Source organism: Brachyhypopomus gauderio, unplaced genomic scaffold, assembly GCF_052324685.1.
Source record: "Brachyhypopomus gauderio isolate BG-103 unplaced genomic scaffold, BGAUD_0.2 sc47, whole genome shotgun sequence".
Taxonomy (NCBI): Eukaryota; Metazoa; Chordata; class Actinopteri; order Gymnotiformes; family Hypopomidae; genus Brachyhypopomus; species Brachyhypopomus gauderio.
In genome coordinates, this window is record NW_027506873.1 from 2,368,780 (window position 1) to 2,394,515 (window position 25,736).

General features: G+C 48.3%; 2 protein-coding genes across 8 annotated transcripts in view; one reads left to right on the forward strand and one right to left on the reverse strand.

Moving 5' to 3' along the window:
- Positions 1-584: 584 nt before the first annotated feature.
- On the reverse strand, positions 585-16,935 carry vezf1a (vascular endothelial zinc finger 1a). 3 transcript variants are annotated; one of them, XM_076986503.1, is made up of 6 exons: positions 16,832-16,935; positions 9,692-10,437; positions 8,019-8,088; positions 6,060-6,225; positions 4,498-4,533; positions 585-3,354 (listed from the first exon to the last, which is right to left on the reverse strand). In XM_076986503.1, exons 1-6 carry the CDS (start codon positions 16,862-16,864, stop codon positions 2,993-2,995), a joined length of 1,413 nt encoding a protein of 470 aa, XP_076842618.1. In that variant the 5' UTR covers positions 16,865-16,935; the 3' UTR covers positions 585-2,992. The 3 variants fall into 3 exon arrangements, with proteins under 3 accessions (XP_076842618.1, XP_076842616.1, XP_076842617.1); XM_076986501.1 differs by having other exon boundaries at positions 9,656-10,437; XM_076986502.1 differs by lacking the exon at positions 4,498-4,533 and having other exon boundaries at positions 9,656-10,437.
- A 2,978-nt stretch (positions 16,936-19,913) lies between these two features.
- myo18aa (myosin XVIIIAa) overlaps positions 19,914-25,736 on the forward strand; it is a 72,754-nt gene continuing 66,931 nt past the window's right edge. For all 5 annotated transcript variants that reach the window (XM_076986659.1, XM_076986660.1, XM_076986661.1 and 2 more), the window contains exons 1-2: positions 19,914-20,070; positions 21,113-22,141. In XM_076986659.1, the coding sequence (XP_076842774.1) occupies positions 21,134-22,141 (1,008 nt within the window). In that variant the 5' untranslated portion in view covers positions 19,914-20,070; positions 21,113-21,133. The remainder of the gene's footprint in view (positions 20,071-21,112; positions 22,142-25,736) is intronic.

A 25,736-nucleotide genomic window follows, 5' to 3' on the forward strand; every position in this document is an offset into this window, starting at 1 on the left:
AACTGGCAAAAAATACATGCAGATCCCCTTCACACCAAGAATATATCTGTGTGGACGCTCGGGACTGCTGCATCTAGCAGCAGAAGTCTTATTCCTACAGTATGTGTACGTTAAAGGGCAGTGGGGCCGCCATGTATGAATAGCCTCTTTCTTCCTCACATACCTGAACCAGAGCGCAGCTAACGCGCTCCCACATTCTCTAACAGGACGCTGGTCGCTCCTACTTTTCATAGCGGATGGAGGCTTCAGGAAAAGTATGTTAAAAGTGCAACGTAAACTATCCAGGCAAAAAGCAGCGCAATAAATCAACTACCACGAACGCCTTCCAATGGGGTCTTCAAACAATCCCAAAACCCGCGAATGCCCAACTAGTCAAGACCACGACCACACGCGTGTGTAAAAACTACCGCCTACTTGAAAAGACGGCGTGAATGAAAGTACAATGCACACACAGGATCGTTTTATACTTTTCTTTTATTTAGACAACCCAAATAAAAGGCACATAAAACATTGCGCATGTTTACATAATTATTTCTGACAAACATACATTTAAAAAAATGTAGGAATGTTTTCCTTTCTGCTAATCAGAAAGCCTAGTCTTCATATATACAAAATTACCATTGTTAATGTTCTAATACAAAAGTGTTTTTTTTATTTTTTTTTTTACTTTTTATAAAATGTTATCTTGCTTTTTCCTCTTTCACATGTCTATTTGTACTGTAACTACCACATCCTCAGAGCTAAACTGATTTGTACAAAGATATACATTCAACTGCCTTCACAGGGGTCCGAAATATTCCAACTCATTGAGTGAATTAAAAATGACAGACTCAATTCATACTGGTCAATTCATTTCAATTGCATTTCGAGACTGGTTTGAATTTGGCAAACAAAAGAGGCAATTGTAATGCATCTTTTTCTCCTTTCTTTTGTTTAAAAAATAAATGTGTAAGAGCAACACTTTCCTCATGACTGTTATTTAAAACTAAAATGTAAAAAAAAAAAAAAAATTCAAAGAAAAAATATATATATCAAACTACCACATGCATGCATTTCTTCCCTCTTCCAGACGATATAATGCCTTGCACAAAGTGAGCGCTGTCGCCATTTTGGCAGAGCAGGGCAGGAGGATGCTCTCACACCCGTCTGGGCGGAGAGGAGGGCATGAACGCTCCACCCAGGCAAGATCTCCTTGCAACGGTTCCCACCTCACTGACTGTAGCAGGACAAACAACTGGCCAATAAAAATAACAATAATAAAAAAGCTAAATTAGTGTTTTCACAACACCACACTTGCTCCCTCATGTTAGCTAGCTCCATTTTCGTGGAGCATGTAGTTTTTAGTGAGACACGTGATCACTGAAGCAAATCAAAGCACGAACCTGTGCACCAACAGTGGTCAACAGCGTACCTAGCATCACATTGGCAGGGCTCCAGAACCCCTGTAGTGACCATCAGCACACGTATCCTTCTGGACTCGTGCTTTTGTAAAACAGAGTGTGTTGTAGATCAACTCCCGAGTGCAAACTCGGGCAGGTGGCTGGGCGGGTCTGAGGCCCAAGATACTGCCGTCCACCTCAAACCCCCCCGCCCACGCTGGAGACGCAGGACGCAGCAGACCTCCAGGGTCGGCCTCACCAGGCCAGGCCTACCGTGAGACTGCTGCAAAGGCTCATGGGAGGAGGAAAAAGCCCTGCGATAAACTGGAGTCACTAAAGTCAAACTTCTATAGGTGACGGACGCCTTTAGGCCCCCCCACATGGGCAGGGACTTCTGCACCCTGCAACCCCACACACAGTTTCAGCGGGGGAGGGGGTGTGCATGAAGAGATAAATATTTACAAAATAAAAAGTTTCAGTATTTCCAGCCATAATGCTAGAATTTTAGATAAAATAAGCAGTTTACAGGGGTGACTGGGCACATTTCCTGAGCACAAAGTCCATAAACAGGGTCGTTGGGAGGAACAATAATACAAACAATAATAATGAAAAAAATGTTAAAATCAAGGGTATAAAATTATGCACTAACTTCCCTGTTAACGTGATAATAGTTTAAATAAAAAATGTAAAAAGAAACTAAATGCAGCTTTAGTCAACCACTAGATGGCCCTGTAATCTCTTGGGTGGTTACCCAAGACTCAGCTTTGATCTTTGATAATACTGTCTTTTCTCACAAGGGATATACTTTCAGTGCAAGGTCCTCTCTGTTCCTGTGTGTGTATATGATATATAAACCTAACTAATGTCAGAAAAAAGCACACCCAGCCTTTCAGAATACAGAGTACAGTTAAGAGTGTCTTTTCACTGCAGTTTGGAAATGTTCACAATTGTAGCTGGTAAAAACTCAGTAAACTGTAAAAGAACTGTACAAGATGCAGTTACTGTACCTCAAATAATAAACACGCAACTTTTGCCCACCCGTTCCACAAAAACCCAAAGAATACACTCGCAAAGAAAAAAAAACGAATACAAAATAAAATAAAAAAAACAGTAAACCCCTCCCAATGCCTCCCAAATGTGTTTAAAACTCATTTTCTAAAAACATTAAATACTGATTAGCAGACTACAGCTAAATCTTACAACTTAAAAGAAGGCTCACTGTTCTGGGAGAGGAGCTGATGAACTGTAACATCAGGACTTATTGCATTTGTCCTTTGGAGACCCCTCACCAGTCCTCGGGGTCTGCGTGTGCAGTGGTGGCTGAGGGGAGAACCGCTTCCGATGGACACAACTCGCTCACCGTGTAAGAAATCCTTCAGGAGGAGGGCGAAAAAGAAAGAACCGTGTATAAAACTTCACAGCAGCTCAGCTAGGTCTGTGATGCAGCGTTGCTTGCAATGCGACTGGAGGATACCTCCAACCGCACTGAAAGAGAAAACACTCGGGGGGGGGGGGGGGGGGTGGCGGCTGTACGAGGGTGGTGGAGGGGGGGTGGAGGCGTGGTCAGCTGGTAGGGAGAATCAGGTTCGACTCGGGGGTGCCGCCTCTTCCGTTCACCAGTGTGGCGATGAGGGCAGGACCTGGGAGAGAAATGGCATGGTCTCCATGGGCCTCATGGCGATGTTGAGCGGCCCGGTGATGTTCATGGGCATGGGCGTAGTGATGGCCACCGGGTGGGCGATGTTCATGGACGCGCTGGCAGGGATGTTGACCGAGGCGATGTTCACAGGGCCCGTGATGGTGACCGGGTGTTGCAGGCTCACCGGCGAAGTGATGTTCACCGTGTTGGTGGTGATGTTCATCTGTGCGGCTATGGTGACAGGGTTACAGGCGTTGCCACGGTTAATCGCCGTGGTGATTGGAGCCGAGGAGGTGACGGGCGTGGCAGAGGCGGAGTTGCAGACTTCGTGGCTGTCTAAGAAATGACAGACAGAGGGGAGGAGTCAGGGATTTTTGTGGAAGGTCCTCCCCTTCCCACCCATTCCCCCTTTGTGTGCAAAAACTGAAGTATTTAAAAAGCAAAACACACAAAAAAAAAAACCCCAGCATAAAACATCTATGGGCTGCACTGAGTACAACAGTAACATGGTCTATCACTCAAAGATCTCCTTGCTTGGTTCTTTGAGCACTGACTGATGTCTGGTGAGTCTCCCAACAACCTTCTGCATTTTTTTTCTGCATTGTGTGTGTGTGTGTATGTGTGTGTGTGGAAACCCTCCACCCCAGTCAGGGTGTCACAGTAGGTGTGTGTGTGTGTGTGTGGAGACCCTCCACCCCAGTCAGGGTGTCACAGTAGGTGTGTGTGTGTGTGTGGGGGGAGACCCTCCACCCCAGTCAGGGTGTCACAGTAGGTGTGTGTGTGTGTGGAGACCCTCCACCCCAGTCAGGGTGTCGCAGTAGGTGTAGGTGTGTGTGTGTGTGTGTGTGTGGAGACCCTCCACCCCAGTCAGGGTGTCACAGTAGGTGTGTGTGTGGAGACCCTCCACCCCGGTCAGGGTGTCACAGTAGGTGTGTGTGTGGAGACCCTCCACCCCAGTCAGGGTGTCACAGTAGGTGTGTGTGTGGAGACCCTCCACCCCAGTCAGGGTGTCACAGTAGGTGTGTGTGTGGAGACCCTCCACCCCGGTCAGGGTGTCACAGTAGGTGTGTGTGTGGAGACCCTCCACCCCAGTCAGGGTGTCACAGTAGGTGTGTGTGTGGAGACCCTCCACCCCAGTCAGGGTGTCACAGTAGGTGTGTGTGTGGAGACCCTCCACCCCAGTCAGGGTGTCACAGTAGGTGTGTGTGTGGAGACCCTCCACCCCAGTCAGGGTGTCACAGTAGGTGTGTGTGTGTGTGTGGAGACTCTCCACCCCAGTCAGTGTGTCACAGAAGGTAGAGGTGTGTGTGTGTGTGTGTGTGTGTGTGTGTGTGTGGATACCCTTCACCCCCACAGGGTTTCTCATGGATCTACATGTTTACCGCAATAAGGGTGTGTGTGCACGTGTGTGTGTGTGTGTGTGTGCGCGCGTAGCTCCCTCCCCTGGTCGGGGTTCTTCACATGGATCTACATGATTACCTTTTCGCAGCCCTGGCGAGTTCCACTGCCAGTCCCCTATTCAGAAATACAGACACAGAGTGTTATGAGGTCCAGCCAGCCAGGGCTGTGGCTAGGGGCCTTTTTTTTTTGTACCCCTCATCAAACCCGTCCCTCCCAGTAGCTACTGGGAGCAGGTATGGCTGGCTGGGGGCGTGGCCAGGAGCGTGGGGCTAAACGCTGCTCCAGGTCTCAGCAAATCACCACGTCCCGCTGCCGCTCCTCTCACCATGACCACGCCGTGCCTATCTTGGCGCGGCCCTAATCAGCCAATCAGTGCAAAGGACAGGGGAGCTCGGAAGGAGCTGCGAGGGAGCTCAGCCTCAAATGATGCTGCGTGATGAAGTATCTGCCGCATGGGGATCATGGGTACGAGTGAGCTACTCATACTGTGCCATTCACACCCTGTTTCCGTCGCCACGGTCACACGATGCAAGCATGACAATCAACGCACAACACCATCAAACAACAAAAGCAGTAATGGCGAAACGGGGCTGTTATGGGTATCACAATTACGAGTGTCAAAAGACTGCTAATGCATCCACCTGTTCACAAAAGCAATGCAAGTGACACACAAAAAAGGTGTGACGTCTAAGGAACCTCCGTATGATGAGAAACAGGATGGGTTTATAGGATGGATGGATGGAAAAGCAATGATGCAAACGATGGAAAACGCAGAGTAGCGTCTGAATGGAGGGCGTCGTGCACACAGCAAGCAGGTGCAGCCCTGCTGTGCCTCTGTAATGAGTCAAGTTTAAAAGACCTAATCTTTCTGGCTCCAATAAAAAACAAAAAGGCAGTGGATGTAGCAGACAACCTAGAGGCACTCCGGTGGCCTGCATGACATCATTACGCCGTTCTGTGAAGCTCTGTGATGCAAAAAGTCCATGGTACTCTCCTGCCCTAATGATGGTAGAGCACTTCTTAATCTGCCCACTTTGACACCGGTAAGCTCAGGTCCTGACCCTATTGGCAAGGCTGGCTAATTTAACTAACCAACTTGTGTCCGATGTAGTTATCGTCGTTCAGTGGCTGTGCTGCAGATGTCCTAATCCACATCCGATTGGAGCAGTCTGAAATATTCAAGAGAGCTCAGCTGAGTGGTGCCCCTCCCCCTCCCAAAGGCTGGTTAGAGCGAGTGATGGAGAACACAGAAGCTTTGAAGTGTACCCTGGAGCACTATGAGGGCGCTTCTGATCGAAGGCCTCAGCGTATGTAAAAAGGCCCAAGGACACGGTCATATCTGATCCTCCGACACTCTGCCTCTGACAAGCTGCCATGATATATAGTCGGAGAGGGTGGAATTAAAGCCCCATTTTGCATTCTTGACATGGAATGGGGGTGGGGGGGGCGTAAAGGGGACATGAAAGTAGCTTACGTCAACATGAGGTGAATATTAGTTTAAAGCATGTCCAACTACCAATTAGAGCTACATGACTGATCCTTACTGAGGATCCAAAGTGGTATGATGGCTGGTGCAGTGGTCCACGAAGAGCTAGGACCCCGAGGCCTCCGTGCGGGGCCGGAGAAGTTGGCGGCCGTACCTTTGCTGCAGGAGTTGCTGAAGTTTGCCTGGCCGTGCGTCTTCAGGTGGCTGGTGATGTAGGCGGCGCTCAGCATCTTGCCGCAGATGTTGCAGGTGACCTTGCCCTCGTGCCGGATCATGTGTGAGCGCAGGCGGTCTTTGGTGGCGAAGGCGGACGTGCAGGCCTGCCCAAAGAGCGGAGAAGAGTGAGTGACCCGCCCGGCCCGTTGCCGGAGACCGACGCTGGACTACCGCCTACAGCGGGTCAGTGCAGCACTCTCCAGAAGGCCCCTTTCAGAGTTTACTACACCCCTAGGTAGGCCTGTCACGATAACAAAATTCATAACGATATATTGTCCCAGAAATTATCGCGATAAACGATAATATCGCAGTGGCTCCGCCCATGCACGAGGGTGTCGCGCGCTGTCGATTCGCGAGGTCGTGCATCTCCAGAGTTGCAATCTCCTCCCCCCCCCCCCCCCCCCCCACCCACCCGTCAACAACTTTGGGCTAGTTTAGGCTTCTGAGGGGCGGGTTTTACACTGACTTTGTGAGGGAAATTTTTGTAGAACCTGGCAACCCTGTGCACCTCAAATTTTGTTACTTCGCGCGCACCGCGCAATGAACAAAGTCATGTTTGCAGGATTCATACACGTTTAAAAGCACTTGTACATCACTCTAAAGGTCCATTTCAATAATACCCAGCACATTAAATTTAATTAAGTTAAATCTTTATTATATATATATATATATATATATATATATATATATATATATATATATATATATATATATATATATATATATATATACGAAATAATTCACTTTTTAATCACATTATTTAATGGATGTTTATTTTCAAAACGCCCAATCTTAACGTCTTCACGTTCTCTCATGTTTCGTCCTCAAATTACAAGAGGCTCATAGTAAGGAGTTAACGTAATACGAGAGAACTGTTCAGTCAGCTATTTGTTGTGAAACGAACAAATTACAGCACTTTTCAAATCTGAAACACAAAAGCAACATTAAAGTTCGTCAGGTAAATGTTCATTCCCCTGTTTTTGAGGGGTGTTTCTTATACTACCACATATCGTTTCGAACAACACTGCAAAGAAAAGCAAGTATAAACGCTTCCACCGTTCGCGGAGGTAGGCGACGATCACTATAATAAACAATGTGATAAAAAGCGAATTGTTTCGAATCATTTCGAGTCCTATTAGCCTCGAATACGTTCGCGAACACGTCTCCACGTGTATGTGTGTGTAGGCACTGTTATTGACACATGCGCTCTCCGTGTACTGCACTCATTTCCTAACCTGTAGATGTCGCTCTCTGATCACAGATTCGTCTTCCCTTAAGGGGGGAGGGTGCGAGAGAGCAGCACTACGTGCCTTTCTGAAATCTAACGTAGTTGCGGTTTACTCTCGTGTAAACAAATGTGCGAGTCTAGGGCAGTTCCGCTGCCCGCTAGGGCAGTCATGGCCTAGCGGTTAGGGAACTGGTCTTGTGACCGGAGGGTCGCAGGTTCGATCCCCAGGCCATGACTGAGGTGCCCCTGAGCAAGGCCCTTAACCCTCAATTGCTCACTTGTATAAAAAAATGAGATAAAAATGTAAGTCGCTCTGGATAAGGGCGTCTGCCAAATGCCATAAATGTAAATGTAAATGTGCGAGGAAACCCAATGGCCAATTATCGACATCAGCAAAAATGATTGCGGTAAAAAAAATTATCGTACGATAAGTCGATAATGTAATTATCGCGACAGGCCTACCCCTAGGTCAGGTGATCTCGGTACAGCCGTGGGGCTTAAAACAGGCCCACATTTTCACTCTCAGTGGCTAATACGTGCTTAGGAAACATGTCTCTTCATCTCTGTGTGCTTATAGCAAGAGATTTAAGCACTAAATCTTGTCTACAGCAAACATAAAAAGGCTGAGGCAGTGATCTATGATTGGTGCAGGTGGTGCTGGTGTCATACCGTTACTTGGCATTTGAATGGTCTCTCTGAGGAGTGTACATGTTTGACATGACAACTGAGGTGATCAGGCCTGAGGGAAGAGGAAAAAACAAAAGAAAAACAATTAAGAGCATTTATCTTGTAGCAAGACAGAGATAATGGAGAATAAGATTTCTGCCGTTGGCCCTAAATTCCTGAAATGAAAATCATGGAATTTAGGCATTCGGTTGGTTGTTTTGGAAACTTTACATCACTCTACAAACAGTACACCACATTCGCTCTCTCGAGGCAGCCCCCTGCCAAGGAGGTCACAGTAGGTGTGGCTTCAAGCTGGCTCCGCCTCTGCCATCATGGACAAGAGTCACGGTGGACCTCCTCAACCACGACGGCCGCCCCGCTCCCTATTCCCCGCCCCGTCAGTTAACGGACAGCGCGCGACCACGACCCGACGCGGCTCAGCGGCCGCCGTGCCGCTATACAAACTTTCTCAAGCAGACGGCTCGAACCCTTTCTCCGGAACGTTCCACTGGCTCCGACACAGACCCGCCAGGCGCTCGGACTGTAGGACGGTTTGTCAGCATGTCGGCTCTTCGCTCAGACAGCCGGAGAACAGTTGGCGGGCTAAAAACGGCTCCTTTCTGCTCGACTCACATTGCTCACCCTGAAATTAATCCCCAGATTATTAGTCACACAGCACCACGAACTGGAACAGGATGCGGAGCGAGCATTGCTGACGTACGTGGCGCTGCACCTCTGAAGGGGGGACAGATAGAGATAGATAGAGATAGAGATAGAGATAGAGAGAGAGAGAGAGAGACACTGTGGCTTGCTTTTAAAGAAGCTGCCATCATGGCTCGTGTTACATCGTGTTACATCCTTTGGGGTTTGCAGAGAGTACGAGAGGGAAGCCTGAAACTCACACCTAACAGGCCTCCGTCAGTTCCTGTACTCCATCTCCCTCCCGCCTCCTCAAGAGGGGAGGGGCAATGAAGCCTAGCTGAATGTATCCACAGTGCTATATGGGAATCAAAGCAGTTGGCTTCAGTTAACCCCCCCCCCCCTCCCCCCAACACATGCACACTTTGGGGAGGGCCCACTCCAGGAGGCGGGGCCAGCAGGCTACCGCGTGCTGGGTAGCACAAAAGCAGACAGTCACAACTATTCACTGCCGCTATAAATCAGTCAGAGGCAGCCGGAGGGGGCGAGACAATGATCACGTCATATGGAGCAGCAGATGGCGGAGAAGACTGCGGCTTTCTGCGCATGCTCCAACAACGGCTACTAACGAAACCAACCCACAACCCCACAAAAAGAACAGCCCACTGACATCACTCAAATTCTGTCATTTGAGGCGGTAACACGCACTACCAACAAGAGTGATCCGCTCACGCGCACCGCCCCGGGGCTGAGCACCCTCTTCACGCACACTCCGCTAGCTGACAAAGACGTCACATCTGTGAGAGCGCACAGCTGGATCGGATTACCAGACGTCTCGGACCCCACAGGAAGGAAATACCTTCGGTTACACGAACCCTATCGTGGAGACACTAACACCGCAACGGCACGTGGGGGGGCGGACGCGATGGAGAGCTACGCGGGACGGGCTCGACGAGCGGCTGTAAAGCGTCCTGCTGCAACTCCGCCACGAGAGGCCATACCTCGAGAAGCCCTTCCCACAGACGGAGCAGACGTACGGCTTGTGGACGCCGCCGTCGTGTGAGCGCACGTGGTACGTCATGCGGTCCTTCCGCTTGAAGCGCTGCTGGCAGATCGGACACTCGAAGGGCTTCTCGTCGGAGTGCGACAGCTTGTGCCGGTTGAGGTGGTAGACGTCGCGGAAGGCCTTGCCGCACATCTCGCAGCCATGGTTCTTCTTCACCGGCTTGGCCGACTTCTTGGGCACCCCCTGGTGGCCGGTGCCGGGTGCCATGCCAGGAGCAGAGGTGCCGGAGCCCGGCGGGGGGGCCGCGCCGCTGGCCGTGGTGAGGATGCCCGCCACGGTGGAGACGTACGACGTGTTGCCGCTGTTCTCCCGCGCCATGGTGGAGATGAGGGGCACCATGGTGGGCGCGGTCGGCGTGGTCTTTTTTGGGCGCGACACCATCTTGACGCCCGTGTGGCACGACTCGTGTCGGCGCAGGTGGTAGCTGTCGCGGAAGGCCTTGCTGCAGTAGCCGCAGATGAACGGCGTCTTGGTCTTGTGCTCCTTCTTCACAATGGGCATGGGGCCTCCGCCCCCTCCTCCGCCCCCTCCTCCGCCTCCCCCGGTTCCACTGGCCACGTTGTCCTTGAGCAGGTCTGCAGCGCTCACCGGGGGCTTCTGGTCCAGCGGGATGGGCATGACGGGCTTCTGGTCCTGAGGCTCAGCCCCGGAGTTCAGCAGCGGTAGAAGGCTGTTGGGGCCCACCTGGTGCTGGTGGTGGAGGGCTTCATTGGCTTGCTGAGGGGAGACGAGAGAGAGATTTCAAACCAATGCTGCAAGGATCACAGTGAAATTCTGGAACTGTGACCTGCACACTCACATGGGAATCACAGATAAAGCAATAAAGCATGTTGGGAGCTGAGACTAAATAAACATTCCCAATGAATATTCAACACTAGAAATGCAATATACACCAATACTGAACCACATCTTAGAAACAGTAACAAATACCCCCCTCCAGGGAAACTGCATAAAAAATGTGACCATGCCAAAAATCGAATTAACACTTTCAATACTTTAAAAGTAAATTGGGCTGAGAGGCAATAGTGGGTGCCACATCCCTCACACGTGTGAGAGGAGAAGGCAGCTCACACCACACCCCTAGTGTGGGGGTCTAGGGGAGCGATCCCACAGAGCAGAACTGGAACAGGACCGGTGGGGGGAGAACCGGGCTCAGTGGGGCTTGGCCCCTACCCCTGAGGTCTGAAGCCCCACGGTACACCTCCAGCTCTGCCCATAATGAGCACCATTTTAAAGTTTAGCTTACATTTCCTCAGTGAACACACACACACACACACACACACACACACACACACACACACACACGAGAAAACAGAGTAGGCAGACAGGAAATTAATCATGCAATGATTATGCTTCCAGAATGGCTCACTTAATGAGTGAAGGCTGAGTCATGGGGCAACTTTGGGAGCTCAGTGATGCTACCTTTTTAAATACTGATCTGGGACCAGTTTTCTGTGCTCACGACCTTCATCAAGTCACCCTACATTAGGGTCATAGGGCATCTACCAAAAAAGATTTGCTGCCGACTCCTGCAAGGTTGGCCGCTGCAGAATCGGACCGCTGACTTGGAGTGGCATTTTGATTAAATGCAAGCAGCACCATTTGCTCAGCCGGCCACCGGATGGCGCTAGTCAGCGCAGGCGAGACGGAATGAGGGACATACTGAAAATGACTGAGCACACCAGGGGAAATGGCCAAACAAACAAGACTGAGCCAAGCGTCTGGAGATCACCACAAAAAACAGCAAGTGACTCATTTCAGGCGCGCAGGGTGTATTGGGGATGGCCGGCCCCGGTCAACATTCCCACTGGTCTGCCCGACGACAAGCGAGGACACGATGGGCACGTGTCCAATAGCAGGTCCTCAAAGAACCACCAGGAAAACGTACAGAATCAAAGTAAGAAAATCTTTCCCGCTCTGCACAGTCACCACCTGGCAGCTGCCCAAACATTTTGGGCCAATCACGTGTCCTTGGTATTTCTGGTTAGCGCTTAGTCATAGCCGAAACCGGCTCCATGAATGTCATGAATGAAACACTCTGTGAAACGGGGGCAATGCCAGCATGTATGGAGACACACAGGAAACCAAGGGTCCCGTCAGCCTGCAGGATGGAAATGGAGCAGGTGTTTGACAGCACACCAAACAGCGATATCACCCAGCTTCAGGCTGGTGGGCAGGTCACGTGACTGCGAACATAGCCGGATGAAAGCACGACTGGATGTGCAACTTAAAGTCCACAAGACTTTACAAGTACAGTCCACAGACTGCACAAGAACGCAAAAAGGTTGAATACAGGCATGTAAACCCTTCCCTACACTACTTAAACTCAACGTACACAAAACAGCATCCAACGGCTTCCATGCCGTGACCAACACATGGAATGCTGTTAGTAGATCTTCTATACTGTCAAACGCATGATGTTACTGATGACAAAAACGTGTCTGGGCCAAAATTAACAGAATGAGACAGATCTCTTCTAGTTAAGACACCTCGTGGTAATTCCCAGCACGTCCAATTAAAAGCTGCGTTTCCGAGCCCGTGCGTTATGTCTGAATCTGCGAAGTCCCGTCCTGCAGATGCGCGCTGTCTCCCCCCCCCCCCCCCGAGGGGAGGGGGGGTCTTGAACACTTCACACGGTGCATCAGCACAAAAGCAGGCTGGGATGCCACTGGGCTGAAAAAAAAGTGCTGCGCCTCTTGCACCATTGTTGTTCAATGGAGCATCTCAAATGGCAGAGGGCCAGCACATATTAGGGTCCCGCCACGGACACAATCATTCCTTAATCTCCATTATGGCTGCAGACCCTGCCCAACGGCCCTCTAAAACAGCACTGTGCCACGGACGCAACAGGCCAAACCAACCAACCAACCAACGAGAAACGGCTTGTGTGTGCGTGTCCCAAAAGTTTTGTAGGAGCCTTACCATAATTACAGTCCCTTCATAAACACATTGCTTGGCAAGTCGTGACATAGCAGTGCTCGAGTCAAAACGATAAGAACAACCAGTGACGGGTCAATGCAGTACTCTAGTGGGCTTATGGAGAGGAACGGCGCTGGACGGAACGTCGTCACGTTGCGCAAGTCGTTCATGTGAGACGGCGGCCCGCGTCCAAGCGACTCTGGGAAAGGAGGGCGCCGCAATTAAGACGAGCGCGTCTTCCGCAGTCCAGAAAGGCCAGGGTTAAACACCTGACCCCTCACATTCGGGTTCAGCCATGCATCCAGCAGCACAGTCTGACGTGGAAGGAGACAGGTGGGGGGGGGCGTACATGTGTGTGTGTGTGTGAGAAAGACAGAGGAAGAGGGGAAAGAGAAAAAGGAGAGGGAGAGAGAGAAGAAAAAATTAATTCCACATTTTGGTCCTCATTTCATCTGCTCCATTGTGTTGCCCCCCCAAACCGGAGCAGCGATGCACTCGGGGCCCAGCAGGGGGTCTTTGTACGGGAGTCTTCGCTTATTTGGTGCCTCCATTCATTGGCAGAGGGACTGAATTTCTGCACACACCCCTCGGTGAGATACCGAGGCCTGCCTTGCAGACGCGGGGCGACCTGGGAACTCACAGGAACGCAACGCTAGGGGGGATTGGGTGGGGGGGTTTAACACCCACCATAGGCCTACTGTCTGTACACCTGCCTGGTCGGTACCTACTGGAATTCTAGCTGCCCCCGTTATCATTTCAACATTTCTGCGAGAGTGGGTCAGAACCTGAGCCAGGAAGAAAAAAAGAGAAAGGGAAAGAGAGAGAGAGCAGACAGGCATCCGGACTCCCAGGCAGTGTGATTCTAGCCTGCTGTGCCTTCATGGCACTCAAGACAGTTTTGATCCAAATCGGTTCTGAAGGCCGGGGTCACTCCAACGCAAATAACATCCCAAACCGCACCCGGCTCACGAACAAGCAGCTTGTGAAAAGGCGGCTGTCCCACAATAGACGACGCTGGGGCTCGCTTCAGCCCTGCAGCACATGGTAATTCATTTTTGAGCTTATCTTGCATTTGAATTTGAAAGGAAACAAGAGAAAGTGGAATGGGCGTTTTGGGGGAGGCCTGACAAAAGACGCCCAGTGCTTCTCAAGGAGAGGGAGCAGGCTGCAGCACTGTACGAGCTCCACGTAATATTGAGACAGTAACTTTGTTTTGCATCACCTTTCTCACAGTCTCGTTTAGCACCAGCAAGTCCTTCCACAATGAGCTCATGTTGAATAAACGCTGCTTCGTTGCCTGATGAAGCAGTATCTAGACTGATGAGTAGACTCCCACTGGCAAAGACTACTTTAAACACATCCTATCAAAGGCAATATTCTTCTCAGGAACAAGATCGTGCATGTTTGCCTGGGTGACATGGAAATGTTGTCTCATGCTCTATAAAAGGCAAGATTAAAAAGGAAGAAGTTCCCGTCTCCTGGCACAGGCTCGACAGAACGCCACAGAAAAATTCTAGAGAAAACCAAAACGGAGAAGGCTCCGGAGGTGTGATGCGACCCCGCAGAAGTCGGAAGAAATAGCGTAGCCACGCCGGCCCCGTGACGTGCTCCAGGACGGGTCAGAGAGCAGGGGGAGGGTGGGGGGTGTCAGTGGGGTCATTCAGTACCTCACTAGCTACTGAACTGGAAACATCCTGAAGATCAGTGTCTGGAGTGGGGGGGGGGGGGGGGGGGGGTTGTCATGAGAGAGAGACACACAATAAACCACCGAAAGAGAGATGGGGGGGGGGGGAGTGAGAGAAACAGGGGAAAAGAGAGAGATGTGCGTTTCTCAGCTGGGCGGGAAAAGACCGGCCTGGGTGAGCTAGAAGCGGCAGTGCTGGTGCTACTGGGTTGGCGGCGCTAACAGGGGCCCCAGCTTCAACTCTCCCTCTTCGCCGCGCTTCAGCGGAGTAATAAAGGGATTACATGTGCTTCCACTCTCTCAGGGCCCGCACAATGCCTGCCGTGCACAACCATTCACATGAAAGGACCACCAAACTAAACCCTCCCTCCCCAACAACAGAGTGCTCCACTGCTGTCCAGATGCGAGTCTTCTGTTGGTTGGAAAGTTGATCCAAGCGGTCCGATTCTATTCCTGCTTTTCCTCCTCGTCCCGCCAAACAGCCAAACAGCTCCGACTCGCACTGCCCCAATTTTGCCCCAAAGTGCTGGCACAAAACTCTGAAGAGTGCCCAGTTTGCTCACACCTTCCACAGAAGCTGGTAACGGGGCCGCTTTGGCTACAGGGACGCGCGCCCGAGCGGACACAGTCCCGCAGGGCGGGCTACGAGTCCGCTCCACCGTACCTCGCCTCCAACCCGGAGCGGCGCAGAGAACGACATGCGAGAGAGGGCAAAGCGGACGCCCGGTTTCGGTTGTCGGCTGAAGCGGTGGCGAAGAACAGAGGGTCGCCGCCACCCAGGGTCTCGCAAGGGGCAGCTGATCGCACCAATTAGCGCTTAGCAGCTGCACCTCTGCTCTGTACTGGGAATACAGTACTGTTACCTGCCACAATTATAGCAGTGACTTCAAAGTCGAGGGGGTGGGGGAGCATGCCCTGAGGATATGCATTTGACTCACTTCAATAATCAGATGTACTACTGAATAAAACCACGTAGAGAGAGGGAGCAGGCCAAAACAAAGTATCTCTCTATCAAACAGCATTTTAAGTTACTGTACATGCCATCCAAGGGGACTCGGTCTAGACCTGTTTAACTTTCTGGTGACTGGCCTTAGGCAACACTTACCATACAGGAGCAACCAGGCTGGGCCGTAAATAATGTTTGGAACAAACATTATAGCACTCAGTCTCTGCAGAGCCAAATCGGATTCAATGCATCTAATTCGAAAGGCCAAATCTAAAGTAATGGGTAGCCGAATTCCAAATTTCAAGTTGCTTCATCTACAATGTGCACACGGAACCAGCACCAGGCACACACTACGGGGGGGGGGGGGGGGGGGGGGGGAGCTATTTACTACCATACCGCCCAAAGTATCTGGACCTGATACCGTGAACACCCTCTGAGTCACGGCGGCTGACATGAACGGCGCTTAAGCGTCTGACGCGGAGGAAAATTCTATTCGCATCAGCTACACCAGACGATTAAATGTGATATTTGTGTCTGAAACTGAAACGGGTGGCCAACACAACCACGCCAGCAGGCGAACAGAAGTCCAAACTAAAACACGTCGAGCTTTTGAACTGGATTTCTAAATGTAATTTAACTCGACTGCAATTCACTTAGGACAATTTGTGAGCGTTGTCGATAAAAAATAAAACGTTACAACCGACGTGAAAATTGAGACACTTCAAACATGATTAGCGACACAAAGCTAATAATAATAATAACAAACTAGTTAACGGTGCGGCCAATACTGCAGCATTAATCGCAAAAAACGGAATTAAATGAGCTAGCGTGAAGCTAGCTGGACGGCTAGCGGGCGAGCGGCGGCGCCCTGTGGCCCCGCGGTGCGAGCGGCTGGACCGGCCGCCAGTCTCTCAACCCGCCGAACCCACGGAGCCAGCTCAACCACGGGGTCCACACCGCCCCGTGGTGAAGGGAGAGCGGACGGCCCGGTTCACACACACACACACACGGCCGCTCCAGCCCCGCAGACCCGCGGCGCTTTGAACCGCCGCCAAGAGGGAAAAAAGTTGTCGGCGTTAAACTTTTATTTTTAATCAGCGTCATTCGCCTCGACACGTCAGGCGGCGCCGCGTGTCTGCGGTGGTTCCCGCCGCTTGGGCAACGAGCTTCATCGAACCGACTCGGTTCCGCCAAACGGACTCGGCGGTTAGGAGCAGAAACACGTCCGCCACCGCGGAGCCGGCACGTCCGCTGGCTTTGGGTTACGGTTTAGAGAACGCGGATTTTTGTACAAGTCGTCCAGATAAACGTACGTCTAACGTATTTAATACGCGTTAGACGGGAGTGATTTCCAGAGGCGGAGAGGAGAGAACGGACGGATCTTCCCCGGCGCGTCCCCCCCTCTCACAGCTGGACGCCTGGCACTGATGCACCATTGTTTTGCTTCAATTGCTTCGCTTAAAATCCGTCTTTCAAAAATCAAACTTCAACGCTGAAGTCCATCAACTTAAACGCGCACTCGATGATTTGTGTAAATTTTTGGCACCCCGAGGTCCGCTTACCTGAAATAAGAATGTACTCCAGCTCGGCTCCATTGCAACACTTAAAAAAAATCTGCAGGAAACCTACAAGAAATCTACAACAAAGCAGCTAAACATGGCAGCTGCTACAACTTCCTGTAACCCCAGGGGCAAACCATTTAATAGCGACATAGGGGGAGGAAGGATTATGATATGATTAAAGTCTTTCATTGTCGGATTGTTTTCAAGTTGTGTTTAATTTTTTTTGTTAACGTTAAATTATTAATAATTGAATATAAACGGAGCAATATTAATATGTAGTAAATGTTAATGTTTAAGTAAATATTGACGAGCGGTCCTCTACGGCACCCCTTTCCATGTCCTGTTCGTTAGACTCTCTGGGGACGTTAGAAAAAACGGCAAGAAGTTGATCAATTGCTCATCGCTGTCGCGAGAGTACCTAGAATTCTGTAAAGATAAACGTTTGATTATTGTACCTAGTTATCCGTGCTTTCTGATCGTTTCCGTTAGTGTCAAATTCAAAGTTTGTATAACAGTAGGTTGTTCCAGTTTTTGGCACTTGGAGACAGATTTGGACGTAGCACTGTTTTAACATTTTCTGAAGTCATAGGTTAAAATCATTTAGGCTAGATATGTACGCGCGCGTGTATGTGTTCAAAAGTTTTAAACCAAATTCAGTGTGGATCCAGTTATGAGTGCATATCGTAGACTTAATCAATTCCCGTTTTTAATACTAACGTGGTACATTTAATATGCTGTAGTTATGGTTGATAATAACAGCATCAACCACGGACGTAGTTTTGGGGGGGGACGGGGGGGGACATGTCCCCCCCACTTTTTCAAAAGCCGGTTTTGGTCCCCCCCAGTTTTTACAGTTAAAACCAAATATTTAAGTAGCGACGAAGTCATGTCCCCCCCCCCCACTTTTTAACGGTTAAAAAACCAATATCCAAATAGCGACAAATCTAGCACTAGGATCATGCAGCACCCCCCCCCCCCCCGCTCAACAGTTCGCCACCCCAGGTTGTGTCCCCCCCACTTATGAAATCAAAACTACGTCCATGGCATCAACACAAAACAGGCTCCAGATATTTGATATTTTTGTAAATATGTTGTGAGTAATTTTATGGAAAACCCAACTTATGTGCAATACTTCATTCTTTTTCATCCAGTGCAATTCATCAGCGAATCATTCAGCAATAAGAAAAGATCCATGACAAATTAGAAATATAATTTTGTGTATACTGTAAACAATTGAATTGAGTGAATGTTTTCAAAAATATACTGTAGATAATTTATAATATCTATAATAATTTATCTGCTCTGAGAATAGTGTCTTTCTGGGTATGGTGAAAACATAAGTGAAACATATATGGTTTTTAATATAAGCCACTCTGTCCTATATTAGACTTACATTTTATGTGTAAAAATAAGAAATCATACTTAAATAATACAGGCTAATGTGCGCAACTTGTTTTCTGTCCAAGGACTTTGATATTCATATCTGCTGTAGAAGCTGATTTGATGATAGCTTTAAGCTGTCAGTTGTCTTCAGTTCCCGTCTCCTGTGGGCCTGAGGACGTGAAATGATTCTACATATGTGAATATTTACAGTCTCTGTCTTATATTCAGCATCGTCGACGTCTTATTTTATGTAGTAAGACATATCTGTTTTCATAATGATTTATTTAACCGTTTCCCTCACAGTGATTGGGTAAGTGGCAGCGAATGATGATATTATGTTGACGTAACACAGTTGTGCGTGTGCTACTTTACTGGTGCGCTCACGCTGGTTAAAGAATGGGAGACGGATCAGTTCTTAATGCTGCCTGAGGGGGGCGCGATACCACTTGGGATGATTTAGTTGAATGTCCTGCTCAGTTTTGTTTTCTGTTGGTGGCCTTTTGTGGACAGTTCCATGTGCGACAACAAGGGCCCACGTACACATTCACCTGTAACGCAGCATTTACTGAGAACCTGTTGGAGGAGGTTTTGGGTGGAGGTAGATACAGATTCAGTGGAAGCTTTGAGCCAGGTGCTGCTGCATTGTTCACATGATCTGGTGCTCACCTGGACATTGTTGGACATTGTTGTCCAGGTGGGCTGGTGTTCCATGATTGGCTTTGAGATACAGTAGTGACCTCCAGTGGGGGAGCTAGACTTTTTTTCAAAGGGTGACCAAGGCTTTATCAGAGGGGTCCATATACAAATGATGAACAAAAGGAAACACATATTTTCTCTTAAAATGACCATTTCCAGTGGGGTGGCACTAGGGGTGGCAAGGGCTCTGTTGGGGGTGGCAATTGCCCCCCCCGCCCCCCCTTTGGCTCCGCCTCTGGTGACCTCCGCCCCTCAAACCCACATTCAGCCCCAGTGTGCATCACCTCCAGCTTCAGAAGTGCTGACCCTGCCTGGACGTGGGTACGTTTCACATCATCACCGCCCCGTTTGACGTGTGAACACGTGTGTTTCTGTGTTTTTCTGCCTATATTTCACTAGAGGATACGTAAAAACACCAGTGTGAGTCTACAGTGCCACCAGTGTATGTTTGGAGAAATTCTTATATTTCAAACATTTAAAGATGAAGATTTTTTTTCATATAAATGAGGAAAGACAAAATTCTGAATATCTGAATATAGTTTTCCAATATAGATATAGATGAGTTTGTGAGAAAAAGTGAGACCTTTATATTTTATCTTAAGTAAAGGTTTTCACCCACAGCATGCGTATGGGACCCTAAAGCAATCTAAAGCGATGCATACGTGGCTTTAATAACGACACAAAGACTCATCGGTGTCCTATTTATGTTATAGTGGTTTTACCCTGGCCTGCACGAGTCATGCAGACGAGGGCCTTCATCATGTCGTGCGCAGTCGTTTCCAGAAGAGGACGCTGTCGACCCGCAAACCACAACACCGCCCAATGACTCAGGCACATACAGACATTACCATCTTTGCTTTAGTGTAAAGCTATTTCATTTATCCCCAAAGCACAATGAACAGTTATTCATATAATTCAACTTCTCAACTCCAAACATAAAATATTACCAGATTAAGTGTAAAACTTTATTAAGTGAATCTGCCAGCAGGGGTCACTGCACTTGATGCGCACAGGACCGGTGCGGCGTCCCTTGACCGTCAAGTCACAAGTACTTGTGCTACGACCAAAGTGTTGAGTGTGTCTGCAGCTCTCTCTAGCACTCCCATCACTGAACACCGAGCACACAGCACCCCGATTTTTACCAGCACGGTACTCGAGCGGTGAGTTTTTACCAACGCTTTGGCTTTAGCTGGCTTTGAGGGTTGACATGCTGATTTTAGATGACAGGCTAAACTGCTCCGGTGCCACCGGCGGAACAGAGCGTGAAGGAAACAGGAGCTTAGAGGCAGATTCGTGCTCCAGTTTCGAGCTGTCAGCCGCTTTACAAATATCTACACTGCTACTTCTCACAAATTGAGCTAGAATATTCAGTTCTCAGGAAGTGATCGTGACGTACTTCAGACTTTGTAGAACTCCCCAAAAAGCCTACGAGATCAGCTTTTATGTAGTGGGATATACAAATGGCATTCAAATGAAAAACCCGTCGCTATAATATTCAGACGTTATTCTGGGTTTGCAATGGTCGTGCGAAAAATTCACACAATAGGCATTCAACCTTTTCAGGAAGTGAATATACAGTCCTTCGTGTAGCTTGGATTTTACTAAGGCGAATAAATATATAAAAGTCAACCTGTATTACGCTTTACATTTTTTTCTGCATCACTAGGGTATTGCACTGGCTGTTTATTGTAAACATTAATAATAATATAGACCTAGAAATATGGAATACATTCTCCTTCGCCGTTCTCCGTACCTGTCATTAAAGGTAAGTGGCCACCTATGGGAATTGGCGACGTCACTGCTGACTCGTGCGGGGCTGTCACCTGCGCGCGCGGTGTGTCCACCCCCACGTTTATAAGGAGCTTTGCAATCTGTGCTCAGAGACGGAGAAAAGTGTAGCCATTTAAGTGTTTGTGAAATGTGTTGTTAATTATAGACATTAAAAAGGTTTTTGGATCGTTGATTTAGAATTTAGAGATTTGTTTATCTGTATTATTATTTTATTAAGTGCATTTTTATATCGGAATTCTTGCGGAATTGGGTTTGATTGTATTCGTCACTGCCCTATTTCTCAGAGGGAAGACGAAAATACCGCAGCAAGTTCAAATCCCTTATTATAAAATAAAATAAAAGGTACATTAAATATGAGTCCAATACAGCTCTAACACTCTTTATTTTTGTACAACACCTTCTACCGTGCAGGACCAGCAACTGCAACCAATCATGTTCAACCTGATCAAAAAAGACAAAGACAAGGAGAAAGATGGGTTGAAGAAGAAGGAAAAGAAGGAGAAAAAGGAGAGGATGTCCCAGGCTGAGCTGAGTAGCCTGGAGGAAGTGGGAATGAGGCGAGGTTTCTTCAACCTGAACCGGAGCAGCTTCAAACGTGAGTCCAGGGGCAAGCTTGACATCTCTGGCCCCACCCCTGTCAAGGTGGTCAGGGCTGCCCCCATGGACCTCGCCCTGGCGGACGTGGAGAAGCACTCCAGCACTAAACGTGTGAACGTCCAGGAGTCGCAGACACACTGGTCCAGTGATGACGTCAAGCTCCCCGATGTCACGCATGCCACCCACAAGGTCAAAGAGCGGGCTGCCAAGGTCAGTGCCTTGGCCAAGCAGAACTCCCAAGTGGGTCAGATCATGAAACGCTTCTCATTCTCTCAGAGGAGCAAAGAGGAGAGTCCGTCCGAAGACTCGGGCACATCCAGGCCCAGCTCCGCCACCCCTTCCCCCAAAGTAGAGGCCAAGGTTTTGGACCACCAGCACCGGTATGTCTCTCACAGACGTGCCCCTCTCCGCAAGGTCCAGATCCCTGCGTTGGTGGAAAAGGAGTTCATGGCAGACCTGCGGCTGCCTGAAGTGACCCCTGCCCAGGTCCCCGCAGCCCGAGAGTTGGAGCTCCAGCGCCGCAGCACGGGCGACTTTGGGTTCTCTTTGCGGCGCACCGCCATGTTGGACCAGCGGCCCGATGGCACGCCCTGCCGCCGTGTGGTCCATTTTGCCGAGCCCGGCGCCGGCACCTGGGACGCGGCCCTAGGTCTGGTACCCGGTGACCGCCTGGTCGAGATCAACGGCCAGAACGTGGAGAGCAAGAACCGCGATGATATCGTGGAGATGATCCGGCAGTCGGGCGACACGGTGCGTCTGAAGGTGCGGCCCATCGTGGAGCTGAGCGAACTGAGCCGCTGCTGGCTCCGGAGCGTCAGCGGGACGCGCAGGGATGGCGGACAGGTAAGCGATCGCCGAATCTCACGCGCCACCGCAAAACCCAGACAATTACACATGGACGCGAGTTTCACGTCCTTCCGATCAAAGACGACGTATGTAATCACAGCCACACGATCTCGCCAGGTTGCATTCTGTGACTGGTCAGACTCGCACTGCAACTTGGCTTCCTTTCCGCTGCTCTGGGGAAGACCTCCAAGGTCCGCTTGCTCATTTCACTGCCGTTGATGTGTGAACGCAGATCATGGACGCTCTCTTTTGTGGAAATCCTGATAACCCTTCATTCAGAAATCTTGAAGTTGAATGGTGCAGTATTCATGTTCTTCACACTCCTTGTTGTCAAACAGATGCCTTTGAAGTGTGCCGAGTTGGTGTGTCTATAGCATGGAGAGGCTGTCCGACGGCTTGCAGCTGAAGTTGTCCTGTAAGACAGGGATGCTGTTTTATGGCTTGGGTGACGTTTTAAAAGGCTTTTGTTAGTTAGGAGCGGTGTTCATGATATCATCAGTATTGAGTTTCAGTGAGGCACTGCACACCCACCTGAATAGGTTAACCCTTCGTCTTTCCGCTCTCTGCCGTGCATACACTCTCCTCTTCACCAAGAATATAGAAAGGGAGGCAATTTTTGACTTAGTTATTCTTATTCAACCAGCATTTTTGTGGAAATGACCACAGTCTTCCAGAAGATAATAAGAGAAGTACAAGAGGCATCATTGTGGAAAAATGCACAAAACAAAAGGCGGCATGCCATATTACTCACACCCATCTCAGTAATCAATAGAAAAAGACTTTATTGGCTATTACAGCAATCAAACGCTTCCTATAATTGCTGACCAGCTTTTCGCATGTCTCCAATGGTATTTTTGCCTATTCCTCGTTAGCAATGAGTTCCAATTCTTTCAGATTGGAGGGTCTCTGTGCCATCACCCTGATCTTTAACTCCCTCCACAGGTTCTCAGTTGGATTTATGTCAGGACTCTGGGCCACTGCAAAATGTTCATGTTTTTGTGTGCTAACCATCTCTTCACCACTTCTGCTGTGTGTTTTGGGCTATTGTCATGCTGAAATGTCCACTGGTGCCCAAGGCCAAGCTTCTCTGCAGACTGTCTGATGTTGCTGAGAATACTGATGTGTAGCTCTTTTTTCATGGTGTAGTTTACAGTCATTAGGTTCCCTGGTCCACTGGCTGAAAAAACCTTCCAAACCATTAGGTTCCCACCACCATATTTGACAGTGGCGATGGTGTTTTTAGGGTTGAAGGCTTCTCCTTTTTTACGCCAAACGAAGGATACATCATTGTGGCCAAACAATTTTTTTTTGTTTGATGTAATCACGGTGGCTCCGCCCGTGCGCGAGGGCCTCGCGCGCTGTCGATTCGCGAGGTCGTGCACCTCTCGAATTTTGTAACTTCGTGCACGCCGCGCTTCAGCGCAATGAACAAAGTCATGTTTGCAGGGTTCATACACCTAAACAAGGTGGAATTCAAGCACTTGTACGTCACTTTAAAGGTCCATTTCAATATTTCCCAGCACGTTAAACTTAATTAAGTTAAATATTTATACATATACTCAAAATGATTCGAAGTAATTCGCTTTTTTAATCACATTTTCAAAACGCCCAATCTTAACATCTTCACATTCTTTCATGTTTCATCCTGGAATTACAAGAGGATTGTGTTTGTTAACATAATTCAAGAAATGAAACGAATGTGCCATATTTGTCAATTGTGAGTTTACACCCCAATCGAAAATTGTCCTCCGTATTTACCCATCTGTGCAATTAGAACACACACACAAACACACACTAGTGAATACTAGGGGGCTGTGGTGCACACATGCCCAGAGAGGTGGGCAGACCTAGCCCGGCACCCGGGGAGCAGTAGGGGTTAAGTGCCTTGCTCAAGGGCACCTCAGTCATGGCCTCAGGGCTGGGAATCGAACCCACGACCCTCCGGTCACAAAACCAGTTCCCTACCACAGAACCATGACTGCCCCAAGAGAACTGTTCAGTCAGACAGCTCCTGAAAAATAACCCCACACCACTATGCTCTTCAACATTCGCTGACCCCACTCTGTCAGTTACGTGGCCTACCACTTCATGGCCGAGTTGTTGTCCTTCCCAAACACACATTTTCTTATAATACAGCTGATAATTGACTGCAGAATATTTAGGAGTGAGGAAATTTCACGACTGGATTTGTTGCACAGGTGGCATCTTATCACAGTTCCACACTAGAATTCACTGAGCTCCTGAGATCGACCCATTCTTTCACAAATGTTTGTAAAAACAGTCTACATGCCTAGGTGCTTAGCAGGGGTGGAAAATAACTAATTACATTTACTCAGATTACTGTAATTGAGTACTTTTTATGAGTAATTTGTAATTTTCTGAGTAGTTTTTGAAATATGTAATTTTTATTTTTACTTGAGTACATTTTGACCCAAGTAGTTTTACTTCACTACATGGCTTCACATTACTGAGTAAAAAAATATTGATGGTGAAAAATGAAATGCGGGCAGAAATTTTAACTTCGAGTCCCAGAACTGAAGGCCAATTGCGTGGCCTTGCCTTGCGCGCACCCTTTCCATTGTCTCATAATCGGGTTATAATCTGGTGCACTTTTTTTCCAAAAGGATGAGACTATTCTATCTTTAAATCTTCTATCTATCAGGTTCTGTGGGATCCTGTGGACATTTTATTGTGAAAAGTGTAATCCTGTGGGCACTGTATTTTGAATAGTTGGATCCTGTGAGCGTTTTAAATAGTGGAATCCTGTGTGCATTTTGTTTTATTTTGAGATGGGATCCTGTGGTCATTTTATATTTTATTTTGAGTTGTGGCAACCTGTGGTTATTTTATTGTGAATAGTGGGATACGGTGGGCACTGTATTTTGAATAGTTGGATCCTGTGAGCACTTACTTTTAAATTGTGGGATCCTATGAGCATTTTTTAAATTTTTGATGTGGGATCCTGTGGGCATTTTATTGTGAGTAGTGGAATCCTGTTGCATTTTAGTTTGATTTGTGGCATCTTGTGGGCACTTAATTTTGTGTGCATTTTGTTTTTTGAATAATTTGTAATTTAAATTTCTTTATTCTTATCATAGTGTTGTCCATTGGGCAATAGGACTGAAAATTGTTTGCACTTTATGGTACAGGTTGTGACTGTCCTTGTGCTGTGTAGTATGGAAGTATGTTCCTGAGTCCAGCTGATCTTTTTGCAAGTGTGGATGTGCACTTAAGTACACTTTGAAATCGATTAAAACAACTTGTGCTGAATTTGGTTCATGATTCATCCAGGCATTAAATAACTGAAAGTAACTAAGTAACTTTTACTCAAATTACATTTTAAATGAAGTAATTTTGTACTTTTACTCGAGTAAATTTTGAGATGGGTAATTTTACTTTTACTCTGAGTAGATTTTAGGCAAAGTAATGATACTTTTACTCAATTACAATTTTTCAGTACTCTTTCCACCTCTGGTGCTTAGTTTTATACACCTGTGGCCATGCTTCCGATAATTTGGATGGGTGAGCGAATACTTATATTTATATAAAATAAAAATTACAATTAGTCTCTATCTTGTAAATACACTGAATG